The sequence below is a fragment of the Bemisia tabaci genome, chromosome 1, assembly GCF_918797505.1.
Source record: "Bemisia tabaci chromosome 1, PGI_BMITA_v3".
In the NCBI taxonomy this organism is placed as follows: domain Eukaryota; kingdom Metazoa; phylum Arthropoda; class Insecta; order Hemiptera; family Aleyrodidae; genus Bemisia; species Bemisia tabaci.
This window is the reverse complement of record NC_092793.1, coordinates 56,414,201-56,436,208: the sequence shown is the minus strand read 5'-3', so window position 1 is coordinate 56,436,208 and position 22,008 is coordinate 56,414,201. Positions and strand designations below refer to the sequence as shown.

Sequence of the window (22,008 nt, the reverse complement as noted above, 5' to 3'; positions counted from 1 at the left end):
CGAACCCCGTGTTTTCTCACTTGGACCGGTGGGAGAGTGGAGCGGTTGCGTGAAATGCACCGCCGCGGAAAATGCCCTTGGAGATCGCAACTTTGGCAACGCCGCGGAGCCGTCTCGTTACGCCCTAGGGATAAGTCTGATACATGAAATTGTAGCATTTTGGATGTACTTTCATTTGGACGTATACACTTACCTTCTAAAATTGCTGGAAAAAAAATTACAAGCAAAAAACCTTAAAAAAGTGAAATTTTGAACATTTTGGGATTTTTTTTGGCAACCTTTTAGTAGGCATATTTTTCATCAGAAAAATTTCGGACCGGGTGGAAAATGTCCGTAATTTTATCTACTTTCAGATTAGTCCTTACGTACTTACTCAAAAAACCAGCGATTTTAGCGATATTAGCCGAAAAACGAGAGAAAATCGCCGATTTTTGGCCGTTTTTTGCGATTTTGGGGGTTTTGGGGGGGTTCCCATAATTTTTCCATGTCGCAAATTTGGATTCTCGTTAAGGACCCTCTATGGATGAGAAATCAGGTGAGAAAAAAAGTTCCGCTCTTAAAACCGCATAGGGGTCATTATTATCCTCAAATGACTGGACTAAGCTGGAGCGCACTTCACCTATTACCATTATACCTTCACATATTACCATTGTCATTTAAACCTATGAAAAAGGATCGATAGATAGGGTGCCTGCAACAGACAGCTTAACAATCGACTATTTACCATAGTTTCAAATGGGGAAAAATCGATAATCGATCAGTCACGCCTCGCCACTGGTGCGGATAACGTCGTATATGCCAGCTTTTTAAACGGCGATATCTCCGTCAAAATTGGACATGGAAACTTTCAAAGTGATGGGACGGATCTTATCACGCTTTCCTGCATGATCTGTGGTCGGAAATCATCATGACGCGATTTTAAGACAAACGCCTTTGATCCGTGAATTTTGGAATGTCTATGTGTCCAAAAGTTCGTTCTCAAGATTCACTATATTACTCCTGATATATCCATAAAGGAATTAAAACACATCGCACTTGCCGTAAGCAAATTTTCCTGCCGTATTCAACTTTGTTGAATTACGAAGAAACATTAGCATTCAGCTTCTTGTAGGTTTAACGTTTTCTTGAGAACATTTTCTAAAAGTTTCACACAATCATGTCTGAAATTGTATTCTCTTGAAAAAAAAGGCAAAGGAGAGAGTTTGCATGGAGACACGGCAAAAGATGTGGTAATTTTCAAAACCATCGATATGCGATAAGATGACTTATTTTTGGCTCATGTGCCACCTCAAAACTAGTATGTTTCGAAGCCTACGAAATAACCCATTTCACCCATAGTCAGGCTATTACTTTCGTTTTTGTCAATTTGGCCGGCTTCAGTTAAGGTGTTAGTGCCTACTTCTTATTCAATAATGAAACACGTAGATTTCCGTTCGTTTTCACAACAAGACGAGAAACTCGTCCCATTTCATGGAACTAGCATGACTGTCATTAAGACTGGATGCCATAAGGATTGATCCAACCGGCACAAGACTCTATAGCGCGAGTCGAATTTTATATGCATGTGAAAAAATAGTTCCTACCAACGATGTAAGGCAAAACATTGAAAAATGATGTTTTGAAAAACTGCTCCAAGAAAAAGCAAACTTGCCGAAAACTTTTTTTTTTTTTTTTAATTTTATTCTAATTCACACATGTCATCAATTTTAGCGCGAAGGAAGCTCCAGTTGCCACGCAAACGAGAAAGAAATAAACTGAATTTTTTCGGAGCAGTTTGGTATCGAATTACTTAGACGAGCAAAACAAACAAACGATAAAAAGAGGGTCATCCCCAGTCCTACGGTTTGACGCCACTGATTTTTTTCTTATTTCGTCTTCAGTGAGTTGGAAACGACGACGTAATGCGGCGCCACGCCATTACCTGGCCCGAGTCACATCATTTCCTCCCGGACGATACTCGTCACCCTCACGATAATAACGGGTGGACCTTTCAATAATTTCACTATCATTTTTCAGTTCTCGTTTGCTAGTCTTCAATGCAGTAGATCAACTTTCGGCTCAAGATCCAAGTATCTGTGTGCAATGGTGGAAGCTTATACTTTCGAGAGCACCTAGTACCTACCACCTACTACTACCTACTAGGTGGATGATGAGCAACGTCTTGAGTATTTCGATTGGCACTATTGGCATGGAGAGTGACGTTCCTAGAAGTGAGAATAGCCTTACTCCCTCTGGTGCGGTGGCGTTTGCGGACGTGGCGTTTGCGAATTCTAAGAATCCGGTGGCGTTTGCGGATTCTCATATTTTGATGGTGGCGATTGCCGAAAGGCGGAACAGGGCCGGTGGAGTTTGTGGATCAGAGAATTTCGGCGGTGGCGATTGCGGACGGAGGGGTAGGCACTTAATTATGCTGCCACCCACCCCTGCGCTGTATATTAAAGAAAAAAATTACCGGAAAGGCTTTAAAATTATTTATAAAAATATAATTGAAAAGATGCGAATTAGTTGGGTTTTTTGTAATATTTTGTCATTTGAAATGACAATAACAAACTCAACAAAAACTTCGAAATCATAAGTTCAAAACCGCTGACGCCGCAAGTTTGAAAAATCACATCAAACACAGTGCGGCCAGCGCGCACGGCGCACAGTAGCGCCTTACAAGACCGCAGGATACTTCATGCATTGCGCGTACAGCACGGTGCGCGCTGACGACGTAGCATAGCGCCATACAAGTCTGCAGGATACTTCATACATTGCGCGTATACCACGGTGCGCGCTCAAGTCGTTGAAAAGTTGTATTTTCTTGGTGTCGAACCTACCCCGAAGTACCCAATTACCGAAGAAAGCACACCGCCAGGCTCTGGATTCCTTTCCGTGGATGAAAAAAAATATTAGTATTAAACATTAGTATTATATTAGTATAAAAACACATGAGCAGTGAACATACGGTAAATTTTTAAAAAAGGCACATCAGAAATCAAGAAACTAAAAAATCGTCAGTTTCAGTCCATTTTTAGGATTCAAAACATGTTGTAAATTCTAGTCCAAAATTATTGAAAGTAAAAAAATTACATATGAAAAATGAAAACACATAGGTACATAGGTACAAACTGCCGTGCTAAGGAAAAACGCCGTATGAACATTTGAGAGTTGCCAAATTTCCTTCGATACAATGTTTATTTTTGAGCAAAGTTGTGAATATTTGTCTATGAAATTTTCAGGTGATGTGTATTAAAGTGCGAACAAAATTCTATGAAAAATTGGAAGAAAAATATTCATAAGTTCTTAATTTCTGATATGCATGTTTTAAAAATGTACTACATGTTCACTGCTCATATGTTTTTATACTAATATAATACTAATGTTTAATACTAATATTTTTTTTTCATCCACGGAAAGGAATCCAGAGCCTCTCCGGTAATTTTTTTCTTTAATATACAGCGCAGGGGTGGGGGGGCAGCATAATTAAGTGCCTACCCCTTCGTCCGCAATCGCCACCGCCGAAATTCTCTGGTCCGCAAACTCCACCGGCCCTGTTCCGCCTTTCCGCAATCGCCACCATCAAAATATGATAATCCGCAAACGCCACCGGATTCTTAGAATCCGCAAACGTCACGTCCGGAAACGCCACCGCACCACTTCCTCTTCACCTCGCGTCTTTTTCCTTAGGCAACATCTCTGGGCCTAATGTTCATGGAAAGTTCCTGTTGAAAAGTTTCCTGTTATGGAAGTTTTGAAGGTTAAGATTTATAGAAGAGTCCGTCGACGTTTCGTTGTAGAAATGAAATTTAGATTAACAATGAAGAATCCGACAGATGGCGACGACAACGCGGATAGATGATGTCACTCATCGGGTAATCTTCCAAGCTCTCCGCTCGACAATCCTCCAGAGAGTAGACCGGAGACTTTAGCAACGCACCGAAAGTAAATGGAAGAATCAAGATGGCGGATCTTCTGTCGCAGTCTAAAAGCCCGTAGTAGCTGTTTTGTTATCAAACTAAGACAAAACCTCCTGCTTCTTTACTCCCTCCCCTCCCAAAAAAAAGTGCGTAAACTGTGGAATGTGTGGACTCCAAACATGTTCGATTCACTGCATCTTCCGAAGCTCATCATCCACCTAGTAGGTGGGTTGACAGCCGAAAAAAGGGTGATGACCATCGCTGCCTTATAATTGTCCGTTAGGAAGTGCTGCACCCCCCAAAAGGTTAGCTTCCACCTGCCGCCAGGAGGTTAGTGCAGGATATTATTTTAGTATCTGATAAGGGGTGAACTGCGGAGCACAAGTAAGAGTAAATCGCGGAGTGCATATGACTCGTAAGATAGTGGAGCGCGAGGAAGAGTGATGTGAAATCCTATGGTGGTGCTTTATACGCGCTTTCCAGGGCACAAACCATCCTGCACATACTGCACAATAGTTTTGGAAGGAGGTGAGTAAAGAGGGTTGATTTTGCGATCAAATCTCTCGATCTCCTCACGGTCGCGCCGGCATGCACTTCGCGTCACCGCAGTACACTGCCGTGCTAAGGAAAAACGCTGTATGAACATTCGAGAGTTGCCAAATTTCCTCGAGTAAAACATGTAGTTTTGAGGAAAGTCATGCATATTATTTCTTAAAATTTTCAGATATTTTAGATTAAATTGGGAACAATATTTTCTGGAAAATTTGACGGAAAATGTCCATAATTTTCTCAGGGAATTCGTTTTTTATTGAAGGAAATATGGCAACGCCTGAAGGCTCATACGGCGTTTATCCTCAGCACGGCAGTATAGGCTCTGGGCTCGGCGACGCTCAGAGCATTCCCATGCGTTTATGTAACTCATTAAATGCTGGCTAATGCAGGTTGATTTGTTTTTATAAGGCGCTGCGTCGCTTGGTGCAATTTATTGCGATTCGTGTCGACTTGAGGGAGTTTCTCCTCGGAGCATCTTAACTGTGAATAGTCTGAATGGAACTCTTCCATACATCGGGAATTTGCGATTTAAGTACTGATAATGGTGTAAAATTTCGCACACGATGGTGCCACTGGTTTTTCTCTGAAATCAACTCAAAGCTCAAAAAGAAAAAGCTCTTAACGTAGAGGCCGCAATGGAGCAGGGGATATCTCTTTATCAAGACAAACTCGTGTCTTGATATAGAGGTGGACTCTCAGGGTAACATGGGACAACCCCTCCCGTACGACCTCGAATTCGAGAGCTTTTTCTTTTAGCTTTGGAGTTGATTTCAGAGGAACTTGTGGCACCATCGTGTTTCTCGCGAAATTTTCGGTGGAAATCAGTGCTTAAACCGCAAATTCCTGACACATGCAAGAGCTCCATTGGAGGCTGCTGAAAAACATGACGAGTTCGCCGTGATAGAGGATCCACGTGAAACTTCATACATTTTAAATTTCAGGCATTATGTGATTTTGCAACCCTGCGCCGCCTGCGCGGCAAGTGGCGCGCCTCTCCCCCATCCGTCACCAGGGTCTGAGCGGAAGCGCATCTCCTCCCCCACCCCCTTCCACTCGAGAGATCCAGCAGAGGCGCCTCACCCCCTGTCCCACCTTCGCTCCTGGTGGGGTCTCAATACCCTTGTACTCGGAGTAGAAGGTACTCAAGATACAAAACGCAGAGCATCCCGTAGAATGTACTACTCCGCATCTCACTCGAGTTTTCTGCGGGCAAAAGAGGGGCGAAGTAAACGGTAAATGAACCACGGGGTTTCCTCTGATTTCTGACAGTGTCCTTGCAGTGGATTCTCGTGGCAATTTCGAGAGAACTTTTTCCATTATATTTCGTCAAATTAGAACTTTTCCGCTCTAACTGGAACACCCACCACCATCGGAAATTACCGCCGATGGTCACAGATGGGAGCACCACACGGCAGAGAACCAGAGACGAAGAGACTCCATCGGCATCTTGGCAATAATGGTGGAAACTTTGACTTCCGCGACTCGTGATGACTGATCAACTGCTGACCTATACCTAACTACTAGATGACCGCTCAACAACAAACAAACCAAAGTTTGTTAGACTTGTTTTTTTGATGACGTAGCCCGAAGCTCATCATCCACCTAGTAGGTTGGTCAACTGCCGAAAAAAAGGTGATGAATAACTATTGCTCCCTTATAATTATCCATAGGGAAGTGTTGAATCCCCGAAAGCAAAAGTTTCTACCTGCCACCAAGAGGCCAGTGGAAGGTCTTTCTGTCTCTGCAAGGACCGGATCAGAGAGACATGACATGAATTACGCTGAGCAGGCCTTGAGTGCTGCATACCATCTCTTATGTTCGTCAGTCTCTGCCGATTCCCGCACTGCACGATAGTCCGAGAGCCCGACGACGTTTTGGGACAAACTCGGGACACAAGTCTTGACTTCTTGAATCTGAACTGACACGGACAATGCTTGTCTGCCACGTGTTGCTAGCGTAAAGCTATTGATTTAAGTGGTCAAAACTTGTGTCACGAGTTGGTCGCAAAATGTCATCGGGCTCTCGAACTACGAGGGCAATCACTCTTCTCACGTCAAACGATTTTGACCACACCAAAATTGGAACTGCAGCTACCCTCCTGCTCGTATTTGTAGAAGGTGGTGGTCTCCTATTGATCAAATTTTCATGTGTATAAAATTGCTTCCTTCACGGTTGTCTCGATAGGCCAACGTATGCAAGATCAAGATCATTGAGAAGGATGTGGTAAACCACCCCTGCTAGGTTAACCTCACGATTGACAGCCTTAAGCAGATATGAAATGATCTGAGTTAGTACAAAATGACTCACTTATTGAACACTATTACTCTCACGAATTTGGTGGGTAACCGTTTGTCAGAAAGCCAAAGGCAACCTACAGGTAACACTCAAGGCCCTGCCTTGATAAAACGTTCTAGACCGAGTGGTAAGCATACTGTAAAAGTGCCTTTCTTAGAGAATCAGGCCGGGTTACTTGCAGATAATGAGCATTTCACTCAAGTTATGACTTTTTTCAATGTTTGATGTCCAGGCTTCAGGCTGACCCTCTTAAGTTGGACAAGTCAAAGGTAGTTTACCACATCCCTTATAATGATTGTGTATGTCAGTCCATCAAAATAAATAACATAGGAGCAGGGGTAGAGGCATGAATACGATAAGTAGGAGGTCACCGCCCTCTACAGACAACAGTGGGAGACTGGCTACAGTTTGATGGGGTCAAAATTCTGGGCTGCAAGAGGTGGGGTTTTACTTACTCACACAAAAAGGTACTGAGAGATTACCTGCATGGATGGAACTTTTTAATTTGAAGATCTGGGATCACTTGAGTGCTACTCTGGTGCTGCTTAGAGGTGCTTTCAGTTCTGTTCGTAAGCAATTGGTGTTTGCCTTAGGCTGTCACCTGAGCAGGTTTACAATTGCAATGGTCACCCTATCAGTCCTACTTAATGCATTTCTTGGGTTGGAACTTAATGTAAATAATGGGATTTTTAGCTTTAGTATTTCAGTTTTACTCCTTGTATTTAAGTACCGAGTTGAAGATTGCAAGGGTTGCCAGCCAATTTTTTCCGAGATGCTGATTGCATAGACTAGTTTTCTGCTTATATTTTTGTATCCGTTTCTTTGAATGCCTAGAAACCACAGCTAGTGGTACCTTACCGAATGTGAGCAGGGACTACATTGGTTGGTGATGTAAAACTGCAACAATGGGTTGTTAATGACTACAACAGGAACCAGTGCTGTCAGAGGTCCTAAGGCTTAACTTAGCCTTATAATCTACTTCCAAGGCACAAAAATAAACAGTCCAGATCCTTGTCTATTGCGTGTAACAATAACTGGTCTATTGCGTGTAACAATAACTGAAGTCTCGTTAGGTTTGCACGGATCAAAAGCACAATGGGAAGGGCTGGATCCCATATGATCCACCTTCTGGTAGGTACACCTAGGAGCCAATAAACAATCTTCGCAATATACCGCCTTCTTTGGTTTCTATTGTTCATTTTAAAATAGAGAGGACAGAAAAAATCAAGTCTTCCGAAGTAGGTACTCAAGTACAAAGAATGCAAGAAAGGAAAGTGTGCAAGGACGATGACATTCCAGTATAAATTTCAGATGGTTTTCATGGCACTCATAATAATCTACGTTTCTCATCACAAACAAGACACTGTCAATGATTCCAGGTCTGATTCTGCCACCTCTCGGTTCGGGTTCGACCTCTGGCTAAAATTTGACAGGTACTCAAGGTTCTTACCTGATCGGTTTTAACCGCAGTTTGAGACTTTCATGATTTCATAATGTCTCATCAAAGTCAAAATTGTCTTGTGACCCATTGAATTTTTCATATACGCCTTAAAATCCTCAAAAAGAGCATTTCAGCTTTAGCTTTGACAAGAGGTTGAATTAGACCAGAGATGGCAGAACTGGCCCTTGGTCACAGTTAGACCGTGCTGTTCAATCTATGAGCATACAGACTGACAAAATAAACCTCATGAAAAGGGCCACTTACCCGGGGTCATTGGGAACTTCAGTAGGCACTACGACTGTCCCATCCTGATTTTGTGATTCCATAACTGTGATAACGATTAACAACTAACAGAGTATCAATAACAATGAAAAAAAATAAAAAAAAAAATAAAAAAAGGGAGTAAACACGAACCAACTCACAAGCTACGAGTAAACATTGGGGACTTTTAAAAAAAATAATAACACCGTCCCCAACTCTACGCTAAAACCGCACGACTTAAACAACAACACTGCACAAGATTGTCTCCAGCATTTCATGGTCGACAAACATGTGAGAAGTCTGATGAGGCGCGCACGGGGACAGGGGCGGGAACTGCGCGCGATTCACCGTACCGTCTCGCCTCTCTGCCCTGCCCGACGGAACCACTGTGTTCATTAGGTGGCGCTCTCTTTCCCAGACGTCCCGAACTGACAGGAGAGATGAAGAGGTCGAATATGATTATAGATCGCGTCAGCATGGCAGCGCGACGCGACCTGCGGCGCGACGCGACGTGACGGAGTGAAGAAGCGGCCGGCGCACGTCACGTCGCGTAACGGACTTATTGTCAGCCGTGTTAAAAGCTCTTCCATAACAAGAGCCGTAATTTTAACGACGCGGTGCAACCTACTTGCTCAGCGGTCGGGCAAAAGTCGCCTCTGCCTACTGGCTGGTGGTTCCTGCCAATTTCCAGATTCGGCTTGGTGCCAAATTTTTTTAGCCATTACCTAAGTACAGAAAATAGCATGATTTACTCTTCTTTTTACTTCTAGGTAGATTGACTCGAGAACAGATGGGGATAAAAATCTAAAGCTCAAAATTTGCAACTCGAAAGAAAATAAATTGCAACTGCTTTTACTTTAGTACATAATTTTGTAAATGGAGAATTTCTTGATGTCACTTCACAAAAACTTTCGTGATTTTTCCGTGCAGGGTAAATTTTGTGAAAACTTCAAGGGATTAATGTGAATTAATTTCTCTCTTTTAGAAAAATCAAATAGAAACGAAGACTTCAAAATACTTTAAACGAGATACGCGATTTGGGAATTTCTCAGAAGAAATGCTTTGAAGTGTTGTAAATGTTGCCTATCTCCTAATTGAAGGGGCCCCGCTTTTTGATGCAATAAAATTGCAATAAGTTGTTTTTGCATTGCACATTTTTAAGCCTCTTTTCGGGAGGGGGGAGGCAGGAGGGCTACCTCTACCTTGTGATAGATTGTTAGTGATGTTGATTGTTGGATTGAAAGTACGAAAAAATAAAAGTATTGGCGTACACTGCAAGTCTCCACTTATCACTGTTTTACGATGGCAGAAGGTCAAAGTTTAGAAGACTCTTACTTCATCAAGGCCCCACTATGGAATTGTGATAGTTTCCACTGATTTTTTTTTTTTTTTTTTAGTTTTAAATTCAAGATTTTAATAGTTGCCACAGGCATTCATCTACTGGTTATAGCTTGTAGCTTTAGTTTTATTCCTTCAATTCTGGTGTTTTTTTTTTTTTTTTACCCCCTTCCAAAAGTTTCCTAAAGGCCACAAATTGCAATTCCGATGAGGAAGATGAAGATGCATTCAGAAAGTGACCTGAGTTTTTGAACTTGTTGACTGCAGTTTTAGAGGAAACCTATTGTCTCTGAAATCAACAAGAAGAGCATATTTGTAGAAATTTCTCAAAAAACATAAAATTCTCGTTCTTTTTTTTTTTTTTTTTTTTTTTTTTTCAGAGAATGAACGGGAATTAGCAGAAAATCCTGGCAACTGTGCACCAAGCAAAATGGAACTATTCAGCTCCAGAACACCAAATTAAACAAAATTCTGCACATTACAAAGTTGAGAAACTGAGAACCCAGGTTAGAGATTAGGTAAAAGTAAAGCTCTCCCATTGGTAAAATAAAAAAATAGAAAATTTCTTTCTCCAAAAAAATAAATTACTTTATGCATATTTATTATTTACACTACAAAACAAATAAGAAGAATATAACTGAAAGATTTACAAATAGCAAGAGTTGAGATAAAAAATAAAAAGATATTTCAAGCAGCTGACTTAAGACAAGACTAAAAAGCAGGAGTTCTTTATTACAAGGCTTGAATAGTAAGATCAAAAAAGATTTTTGGTCATTGACATAGATAAATCAATAAGGATAGTTTCAATTAGAAATAATTACTTGGTCAAATAAATGGGTTATTTCCCTGCTTTGAAAATGTAACAAATTCTTAGTGCAAAGGACAGAGACATTTTTCTTCTACAGTTGGACGTATTTCTGTTAAACGGAACTAAGCGCCAATTTGAGTTCCTTTTGAGGATTTTAGAATCCCGGATAGCCTGTTCTGTGAAACGGAACTAAGCGCCATGGAAAAGCATTGCGAGTATAGGACGGAACGAGCATCACGTTCTGCAACACCTGCCAATACCCCTCTCCCTTCCTCCTCCTATGGCGCTTAGTTCCGTTTGATAGAATACGTCCAATTCGCTCAGTGATAATTTTTCTACAACTAAAATGTTTTAAGATGATGGGGGAACTCATGAAGCTGCCGCCTCTGACCAAGCTGATTTTTTTCGCTGACTCCTTGGACAAAGTCATTGGGCATATTTTTCTTTTCAGACGATACCAACATTGATGCAGTACACTAAGTACAAAGAGTAGTAGAGAAGCATAATTTTTAGGCAATAGTGGGAAGGGCTGTCTTTGCAGAACCATTTTTGAGGACAAGATCAGGTGCAAAAAACACAATTTTTAGTGATTGTTAAGGCACGATTCCGCTGGGCGTTCATTGGCAAATTTCGGCGTGCGGATGAGTCGACCAGCGGACCGCCCTGTACGATTAGCGATACGACGCTTTACAACGATACAACGATTACAACACCGCTCTCGGAGCAGTGCTGCGTCCAATTCGCCGCCGAAATTCGGCTAGCGAACGCCCAGCGGAATCGCGCCTCGAAAGTTTCCTGACGGTGGGTTCCGGAAAAGAGAAAAACTTGTGTAGAGTGAACTTGTCTACAGATTCTTGGAAGGGAGGGGGATCAGCTCAATTAAAGGCGGCAGCCTCTCATATTCTCTTTCAAGCCGTTTTCTATATTCACATTATTAGAATCATCATATTTATAGTTTTACAATTTTGAATTTAAAGTTGCTACTTGGCTCTCCTACTTTATGTCTTGTGACAATGTTGAGCACATAAAATGCATTGTACCTCATACCATTACTACCACTTAGTTCAAATTATGAACATGATTTGAGGTTAAAGAGAGGTTCACTGTTCAACATAAGAACTTAATTAATCTATTAACTGAATGATCGAAGATCAGTTCTCATGTGAAGACATTATTTTAATTAAAATTCAATTTTTGAAATTCTTGAGTAAACAGCAAACCAATTAATTGTAAAGATAATTACTTCTGAGGTCAAAGTTTTCGGACTTAAAGATTTATATGATCATTTATTCTATTCCAAAAAAATCGCCTCTGGTAGAATTAATTTATGTTTGAGACTGCAGTGAATCTGTGAATTTTATCCAAACTCAGCACATAAAAACTAGTGGCATCCCATTAAATGTTTATTTACACCAATGTTGTGGAAATGCTCAACACACAATAAGATGGATATACTGAATGATCCTCTTGAAATTCTTCAGGACTAAGAACATTGCATTAGAAAATATAATGATAAGCGAAATTTAATTGGCAAAACAAAATGAGTGCAAACTCAAACATGTCAAAATGAAAGAAATCCCTCAAGCAGAAATGATACAAATAGCAGCAATGGAGTCAGTGTAAAGAAGACAATAAAAGGAAGCCTAATTTTTTAGTACAGCAAAAGGGTAAGACTCAACTCAGACGAATCAAGTGAAAATTATTGATATTCTATTTTTTTCTGCTGAACACTTTCTAACACACTCCAAACGATCAGGTAAAGTTGGATTTAGCAATTGAAGGAGTTAAATAAAAGTTGTAAATGAACTGAGTTTAAAAACAGCCATAGCACCAGCTCTATCTAAACTCAGGTAAGCGGCGCCGGCTGTTAGCATTTGCATCAGGGAATGTTATGAATTATGATACTCTTTTTGCAATAATCATGATAGAATTTGAAGATAAATCTAAGTTGAACATAAAACTCTGAGGACATGAGAATGGACATCTCCGTTCATCAATACTATTAATACTAGAGAAATCATTTTGCTGAAATTGATACCAACTGCATTTCCCGGCAATATCCATTTTTGATAAATTCTCTCAATAATTCACAATATTTTGTGTTAAACTATGGAGACTCTTCACTTTCAGTACGAGTATAGTAATCTTAATTACTCTGAATTTTTCTCTTGGTTTCTGTTTCCCTGACATGGTCATAATTGGTCACTGATAATTTTGAGAAAATAGCATGATTTCAAAGTAAAATGAGTCAAAAGCTGATACCTTACTGAAAAAGATTACACTGTTCAGATTCAACTGAGTGCAATGACACTTGGTAAGTTAGTGGCAAAACCAAATTTCTGGCAAAATAGTTCTGCCTGGGCTAATTTCACTTGATTCAAACCAGCAGGACCTATCTTGATGCGGCAAAACTGGCCATGTACAGGTGTGCATATTTGGAATTAAAGCAAGGCGCATGTTATTGCTTAAGCAACACAGACTCTGGTGGAAAACGGGTCCTGCCACTTACATGTGCATTTAGACCTAGAGTACAAAGGAATTCGCCACCAGATAAATTTCATAATTTTTTTAAATGATGTTCTTTAAAACCTTCTGAGCATGATAAGCTATAAATTCGAACTTTTAAAACTGCAAATTTTGAGAAAAGCTGAGCTAAGAAGATACTTTTTCAGCACTTTGAAATATATTTTCTGAATTGCAATAAATGTTGCGACAGCAGATTGGTGATTAAGGATAGCTCTTCTTGCCTCACCGACTGAAGAGATGAGACAAACCCATACTTGAACATAGTTGTGTTTCTTGGCTGAAAAAAACGAAAATTCTTACAGGTGGCAGCAGTAAGCATTTCAGCATCGCGTCAATTTTTAACAAAGGCTTGTTCCAAAATCGTACACAGTTGTGAAAGTAAAATCCATGCAAAAGCATAAAAAAGTTATCGTTTCAGCCCAGATTTTCTTAGGATCCGCACAGAGAAAGTTTGATGGTTTAGGAGGTCATAAATGATAGCACGTCAAAAATTAACAAAATTTTGCTGGTGCAAAATCCCCAGGTATTCCATGCGAAGTCTTTGCTTCTACTACTTGGAGAAATGCATCTGGTAACTCTTCATAAAATACTAACTTCTGGAACCAAGGAGAGCCGGAGACTTTACATGACGTACACCTTTTCAACTTTCTTGTATGGAAAAATTTCTTTGGTTTTCGGGCAGATAACTTGACCATTGTTTTCTAGAGCCATTTGCTTCAAGGCCTATGACAAACAAAAAAAGAAAGGAATGAGACACGTTAGGTTTGCAGCACGCAAGCACGCACGAAATTGGAATTACAGTTTTTACAGAGATTCTTCTGAAGATAGATCATGGAAGAGTTGAATTTATTAACTAGAGGCTGTTTTTGAACACATAAAAAGAAAACAGGCAAGTCAAAAAATGCAATTGTTATCAAATGTTCACCAATTTTTCTGACTGTCTAGGGAATGATGCGAGAAATGAGGCATTTGACTTTATGAAATCTTTCATATCATATATGAGTAGGATATGAAAAATTATTTTGCTAGAGGATGTTTTGGTGCCTCCAACAAGTTTACAAAAAGGCAAAAAGACACAATTTTCATTGGACATCCACAATGTTTGCCAGGTTCTTTAAGCCACTTGCCATGAACGTTGACACTTGTGCTTTGGTTGCAATTGACAAGCTGCACAATGGACTACCTAAGTGTGTTTTCTCCAGAAATCACTATTTTATACTTCGAGTAGAATTTGAAATTTTTTAATGTGTCCTCCTCACTCCAAGTATTATTTGAAGAGGGAGACATTTATTCTAGCCCTCAATTTCATATCTTGTTCAGTGGTCCATTTTTGTCGAGTCATTAATGTTAAAATTCTATCAATATTTTTCCTAGTGTGCAGACCAGCCGTGAATCAAAGTTTACTCTTCTTTTCGCTACTTTTCCAGGGTGTCTAGTATTTTTTAATTTTGAAAAATCCTGGTATTTTCCTGATATTCTATAAAAAATTCCTGATTTTTTCATTTTGAAAATTCTGATATTTACCTGATTTTTCTCGACTCCTGGCACGGTAGGCAAAAGGCATTAAGACTTTCTCCGCTGAGGAGATTTGCGTAAGAAAAATTCCTGATAAGACGTCCAATTTTTCCGATTTTCCTGGTATTTTCCTGATTTTTTCCTGATTGGCCAATATTCCTGATATTATCCGGTTTTTCCTGATGCTAGACACCCTGTTTTTATTCAAGAAAGTAACACCTAAGCTAGTTGAATGAGAGCATATTCCATTCTTACCTGCTCGCCATAAACATATCCATTGGGTAAAACCATCGGTTGATTGTCTTCATTGAGGGGGAGTCCTGATATTGCACAAATGAGGCGTGACTGACTGCAGTGAGCATATGGCAGAGGCATTGCTAGAATGTTCAACCACTCTTGGCACACAGGACAACTTGAGTTGCGGTTTTCTTTACTTGCAGAATAGCACTGAGTAAACATAACTGTTAAGGATGAGACCAAAAATCAAACTGAAGAAAATAATGCTGATTTCAGAAATATTTATCTCAACAGAAGGATATAAAAGACAAACTGAATCAAAATGCTGAAAGAACAAATCATTTTTCATTATTATCATGAGATATCAAGTGTGGGTTCATTTATGGTTACTAGCTTTGCCAAAATTTAATGTCTATCCCAAGCACCATGTGAGGGGAAAAATAACAAAAATAACAAACCTACCTTAAAAAAAAACCAATGAAATGGAATTCTATACTTAACAGTTCAAAATATGAAATGAATAATCAAATCATTTTGATCAAATGTATGAGATGGTTAGTATCCTATGGTCAGCAACACTTAAAGAGCACTATCACGAGCAGTGGAGAACCCCATTTTCCAACTCTTTTAAAGGTGACTTTTTCAAGAGAAAACATTTTTTGTTTTATTGAGGGCAATATTAGAATTTGTTTTTTTTTTTTTTTTTTTTGAGCCTCAAAACCCATTGGAACTTAATTTCTGCTCTAAAACCCTCAGACACCCCCCTCTTTTTGGAATTCCTCTTAAACACCTAAGTTACTATGTATACAAATAGTCCACAGGAAACAAGGCAGCAGATTTCGAGAGTGGTGGCTATTTTTCGTTGCTTCTTAACCTTGTTATGCCAAGAAGTAAAATCACAAAAAAACAAAAAAATACACATGAAGAAAAAAAATCACTTTCAAACTTAAGGAAAGCCCTGGACTGCAAAATTGATAGTCAAATCAAATGAGGATGCTTTTTACAAGTGTCCGACTAGTTTGGCTATGGAGGTCCTTTTTGGCTGCCTTCCTATGACCTGAGACTTACACATTATGAGGTAGCTTTACGTTGGTTTTTCCTGTCTTGCTGGAATTGGACAGTTGATTCGCAAAATTATCATTAATTTTGGTGGATGGATAAATTTGTGGTGAAAAATATTCATAGTACCTACAAGATAAAAATTCATAAAAGAACAAATTCTTAATAAAAGAAGCATAAGAATTAAAAGCAAAATTTGTTTAAAAGGATATGGAGTTTTAAGAGCAGATAAGCCAGCCTGGAGTGCAACGGTGAAAACAGACTGTGATGCTAATTGAAACAATCGATAATTTTCTCGTCTAAATTGCTCCACTAATTGGTCCCACCTGGATTCATTCAGCATTTCTTTGTACGGAGCTATTTCTGAAAAAAAAAGTAAAAAGAATCTTAAGTAGAGTAAAAATAATTCTTGTTAGAAATGATTGATCAACAACTATTGACTCCTACATGATTTTAAATCATTTTAAGGTCATTAATGTGATCATCGTAAGTATTAATAAAAACATCATGCTGACTTGATTTTTTCAAAGGGTAAAATAGTAAATGAGCAAAACACCCAGCTTGTATGGTATGGGCATGTGCAAAGGATGCCAGACGATAGGTTGCATGAGAAGGTTCTGGATTGGAACGACCATGGCAGAAAACATAGAGGACGTCCTACCAAATCGTGGATTGATGAAATAAGGCAGGAAAGAGGAAATGCGACTTTCCCAAGGAGCTTTGGCAGGATCGCTATCAGTGGCAGTTGGATGTCGCAGAGCGCACAAAAGCGCTGTAAGAGAGACATGTTAGTAGTAAATAGTAAATAATCTTGCTAACAAGTTATCTTGAAAAAAGTGAGCGCGAAATAGGTCCAAACTCGCTTGTGGTAGATGCTTTTGACACCTGGCACATTCATTTACAAAGTACTTTTCAGAAAGTATTTCTTTTTACAAAGTATCGAAGCCCCTTGAAAATTGTGCGGAAAGTCTAATTTTCTACCACAAGGGAGAGGGAGTCATACTTGAAAATTGACATTATTCACAAGATACTAGGGTGTTATTTTCCATCAAAAATGTCAACTTTTCTAACCAAAAATTTCATCTATGCCTGCTATATGCAACACTGCCTGGAGAAATTAAATAGTGCTTTGTAGGAAGGTTAAGATTACAGAAGCCTTCAATGTTCAAAATTATGAGAGAAATAGACCAAAAAATCACATTATTACCAGTATTTGTAGGGAAAGCAAGCAAAGCCATACAGTGTTGAATGTCTTTCAGTTGATCTTCTTCATAGTTGGAAAAATGTTTGCGAGCATGTCTGGAAATATTTCAAAATAAACTTTAGACAAACCCCGGCAAAGTTCAATTGATACAATTATATGAAAGCGACTTCATTTCTTGATGGCTTGGAGTAAGCTCATTGTTTGAGAAAGCAAACGGCAACTACAATTAATACAAATAGAGGTATTCCAATACACCTCCCACTGAAAAAACCACCATTATCACAGACTTTCTCAAATAATCGTCTATGCCAGGATAAAATCTGCGATAGCAACTATACCTCTCCTTAAATATTTGATTTGCAGTTCTTTTCAAAGACTGCTTGCCATGAGTGGCATGAGTTGCAGGCTCAGAACAGCTAGTTGTCTATGGAAAGTTACCATCCTGATACATAATTTGACAGTAAAAAGAAAAAACTCCTTGGAGTGACTTTTTTCCACCTTGGTGTGAATGAAACTGAAATCTATTCAAGCAAACAATCATACTTCTGTTTTATCTCAAATCATTATTAAGTCAAAACTGACAACAAAGACATGCTTTGGTCAAAGCGTACTGAGACATGAAAAATATTTGCTCTTCTTTATGCCCTATTATTCTTGTGATTCTACAGTGAAGTTTTGATATGACAGCAAACTTTCAAGATGAGCAAAAAGAGTTATAATTTCTGATGAGAATGATTTTTTTTTCTTTTCAAAGGCTGTTTTTCTAAGTCAATGTCTCCAATTATTCAACTCTTTCAGAGGTGCCTTATAAAAGAGAGAAAAAGAGAAGAAGTGAACCGATCAGAGGAAAATACATAATGAAGTATCACCAGAGAACAATAAAAGAAAGAAAATAAATTTTCTTAAACTCACTTCACAGCGTCTACACGGCGATCTGCTCGAACTAGTTCGATGAACTCTTGGACTCGTAAGTTGAACTCCATTGTTGATTTTAGTTTCCTTAATTTTGATTTATTATCATGGCACCAAGCAAGGCATTTAGCTGTTTCATGCTCAGATAAGGACTTTTCAACTTCACGGCTTACCATGAATATTTCTGCAAGAACCAAACAAAACAAAAAACGATTCATTTACAATTTTGTTAGGATATTAGGACATTTTACTCATAGCCAATTGACTTCCACAACACTTGATCTTCGGCATTAGGCCACTGAAAACACCACCAGGCGTAAGGCAAACATGGGGTGCCCCAAAATGGCTAGGAATTGAATCTGTGAAAGTGTGTAATTCTGATAATTACAGCTCTCATAAAACCCGTACTTGAAAATTGTATGCATGAAAGAAGTTGGCGGAGGAACCCACTAGGGTCAAGAATAACAAATCAATTTTTCATTAAAATAAGAAATGGGCTTTTTGGCGATACGGCTAAAATGCAAAAAAAGATGAGGGTTGAATTTTGTCACTGGGAGGCAATAATTTGCATTCAAGTTTCACATAATAAAACACTTATCATGTGAATAAACTTGACAATGTTTTGGCAAATGCTAGGGCAATGGACAAGGATTAATATATACCTTGAAATTTTGAGTGTACTGAGGAACATGGTACTAGCAATTTGTCTAAGGACTGGGAGATTTTGGCCGATTTTGAATACATACCTACGAGAAACATACTTCCAGCCCTGCAAAACCCTTCTTTGAGAATTTGTATGGGGCGAATAGGTTCAGTTTCGAAGCTCCATCTCTAACCTGTTTAGGCCTATTTGAATCTACATATTATAAAGGTAGGTAAAAAAAATGTTTTATTGAATTTTGAATTAAAATCCAAATCCCTTTAGAACAATTTTCAAACAGCTTCAGGGCTAATCCTGCACTCAAATTCCCTGTATCCTTACACCCAGCCCCAGATTACTACTGCCCCAGATCATCAAACTCAGATCGCCTGGCCAGAGAATTGAACTCGGGACCTCTTAGTCATAGTGCTATCACTACAACCATTATACCACAGGAATCCAACAAAAATTTCACTAATTACTTAATTCTTAAAAATACCTGATTAAATTTCATTTAAATGTTTGTACAAGAGTTGCTTCTATCGTAAGTAGTATACTGACCAATATTTGTGAGGTCATGGAGATCACTGGTGTGTGCCAGGCGTGTGGCAGCTTGGTAATAACCTCGCCGGAGAAAGTATTCAACAAGCATTCTATCCAGTCTCCGCCTTCTCCATTGAGCAGCAACAGCAGGATCGCAATGTTGCTTCAAGTGTTCAATTCTACGTTTACAAACCATTCCAACATGTAACTCTTCAGAAATGCTTTCCTCAGCCTAGAATATGAACATAATTGTGTGAGGTTTGATGTGCAATATTACATATTTCCACAAAGTTTAACCCTGAAATGTATTTATCACTTTTAACACATTTTGATGGGGGAAAATTCATTGCTCTGAAATACTGCTGAGGCAAAAAAAAGTGCTCCCAAGGCTCCTACAAATAATCCAATTTGATGATCCAGACTAAACATTGTTATAAATTATAAGTGCAATATGATAAACATGATGTCCCACACAAGTTAAGATTAGAGACCACTGTTTCTGAACCTTCCACGAACTTGTCTGCAGAGGTGTCCTCTAAAATAAATGCAGGCATTACTTTAGGTGCGCACATAAACATGCTCACCCTGAAAATATGCTGCTGAAATACACACAGGAGTAATTTTCAAAATTTGCTGCTAGGATCCTAGGCCCCCTATGTTGGGTAGGGCCTTCAAACCTTTTTCCAGCACGGCCTGCTCCCAAAAAATTTGGAGCAAATAGAATCCTGGCCTTATTCTTGTGAAAAGAGCATCAACCTCTTTCATGAAAATAGGAGGTTGACATTGTATTCAGGGGTATAGAGAGTGTCAGTTGGCCTAGAGCCATACGATCCAGAATTTTTCCCTGCTCACTTCTGAAGTTTCCTCCCTTTCCCAAATTTTTCGAAGTGACCTTTTTTTTTCCTGTTCTCCATCATTGGAAATTTTCTCATGTTCCTGTAAGGAATGCTCAGAATGTTTCCTAAAAAGTCAAAAAAGATCAATAAATCATCAGAATTTTTCTGGAGATATCCTTCTATGTCCTCTTGGACAAAATTTTCCTCACTGAGCATGCAACCCGCATGATGGTGCAGATTTTTCACCCCTGATTAGAGCCAGTTTTCTTATTGCTTCAAATTTAAGGAGAAATACAGACTCACCTTTCGCTTGAGGACTTGAAGTTTTTCCACCATACCGCCTAACAATCGTGTAATTTCTCCAGCTCCAACAGCATCAACATTCAGTCCTTTCTCCAACTCCAGAGCCGCTGCTTGAACATGTGAGACTTCGCGGTCCAATTGTTTTTGAGCTGCACGAAACTTCTTGTTCAACAATTCATACGGAACCTGTAGATTAAAAATGAGGAGTATTTAGAAAAGACTTGCCTGTTTCTGGCTATTTTCTGCTGTAAATCCACCTGTCGTACATCAAAATTACACCATTTGTGAACATGGTTGCTTCTGATCGGTTGTCTAACGTTATTCTTGATAATGTTGAGGTTAGGTTGATCCACCGGTAGACCATTACCTCATGCTGAAGAATCATTCCTAATGCCGATTGGTGGTACCAAATCCATCGTCAGTGGCACCAGCCATCAATTTAGAGCTCAGTGGTATCGCCATTCAATAAAAGAGAACACTAAATATATAATGCTTTCCTGAGACCTGGCAATACTCAATGACATCTGTGAATGAGTTCAAGAGATATACACCTACTTCTGTCAATTCTTCAAGAGGAAATCGTAGATAAAGCATAAAATTTAGATAGAAATTAAGAATAGATTGTAATACCTACTCCTTTAAAAAACCAAAAGGGTTCAATAGAAGATAAAGAGAACTAACAGTGGATGAAAAAATCCATGAGATTTTCAGTCTGGCACTCACACTATCCCATGACCCTTTATTTCCATTTAAGTAAACATTTAATTCAGATGAATTCAAAATTTGGTTGGGTACTACAGCTCTCGAGAAAATGACCACCCTCCTCTTCGTCAAGCCTGCCTATATGACCCCTGTGGATCTGCAGGCTTCAAGACTGAAAAATATGGATTCCTTGGCGTAGATTACCGAAGACTCCGTCTAATCTCAGTGACTGAGTCAGTTTTGCTGTGAAACAGCTCTCCATGGAATGAGGCACCATCCTGCATCCTACCGCCCCTTTCAATGAGGGGTCGTGCAGCAAGAAAGGGCAGACCAATTAGGGACTGTAGTACATAAATTAGGGTTGGAAATTATTTAAGTTTTTCGGGTGTACTCTGGGGGTGTTCAAACTTATTAAGAGGACTGTAGGTCCCTGTCATAAGCCAAGGAAACAGGACAACAACAGGAGATCTACAGTGGATGGTTCCATACTGCTAAACGACTTTCAACTCTAATGAATCAATGTGAATGTTTCCTCCAGAGGAACTGATACCTCACCTTTAATGTAGGATGCTCTAGCGATCTGACATCATTCATTTTCATTGAAGCAGAGACGCTGACGCTCATGATACATGAAAACTGATAAAAGACATTCACTATCACAAAGTGACCAAACTTTCGTCAATGAACTGAAGGAAAAACAAAATTTGGGAAGAAAAAGAAGGTAGAGGCAGTTTCTTCTTTGTTTACATTATGACGTAGGTAATTACAACATATCGTCAACATCCCAATTCAATCAGGGACCCGAAGAATGGTGAATGAATCAAAACGTCCGTATTTTCTGCGCGATTCAACGCAATTATGTAATTTAATTTTATTCTAATTCCAATACTTAGGAACTAAGTTTTACCATAAATCAAATTATTTCCGAGAAAATCAA

General features: G+C 39.2%; 2 protein-coding genes across 3 annotated transcripts in view; both read right to left on the bottom strand.

The window, feature by feature from the left end:
- The window catches only part of Rbp6 (RNA-binding protein 6), a 243,401-nt gene extending 234,543 nt beyond the window's left edge, over positions 1–8,858 (bottom strand). Inside the window, exon 1 of one of the 2 annotated variants that reach the window (XM_019060155.2) lies at positions 8,452–8,858. In XM_019060155.2, the coding sequence (XP_018915700.1) occupies positions 8,452–8,513 (62 nt within the window). In that variant the 5' untranslated portion in view covers positions 8,514–8,858. The remainder of the gene's footprint in view (positions 1–8,451) is intronic. The other variant, XM_019060156.2, reaches the window with a different exon arrangement.
- Positions 8,859–10,348: 1,490 nt separating this feature from the next.
- Positions 10,349–21,778, bottom strand: Kaz (E3 ubiquitin-protein transferase Katazuke). Its single transcript, XM_072303959.1, has 8 exons — positions 21,627–21,778; positions 20,370–20,555; positions 19,249–19,462; positions 18,048–18,231; positions 17,139–17,230; positions 16,145–16,294; positions 14,891–15,087; positions 10,349–13,843 (listed from the first exon to the last, which is right to left on the bottom strand). Exons 1-8 carry the CDS (start codon positions 21,693–21,695, stop codon positions 13,742–13,744), a joined length of 1,194 nt encoding a protein of 397 aa, XP_072160060.1. The 5' UTR covers positions 21,696–21,778; the 3' UTR covers positions 10,349–13,741.
- Positions 21,779–22,008: the final 230 nt, after the last annotated feature.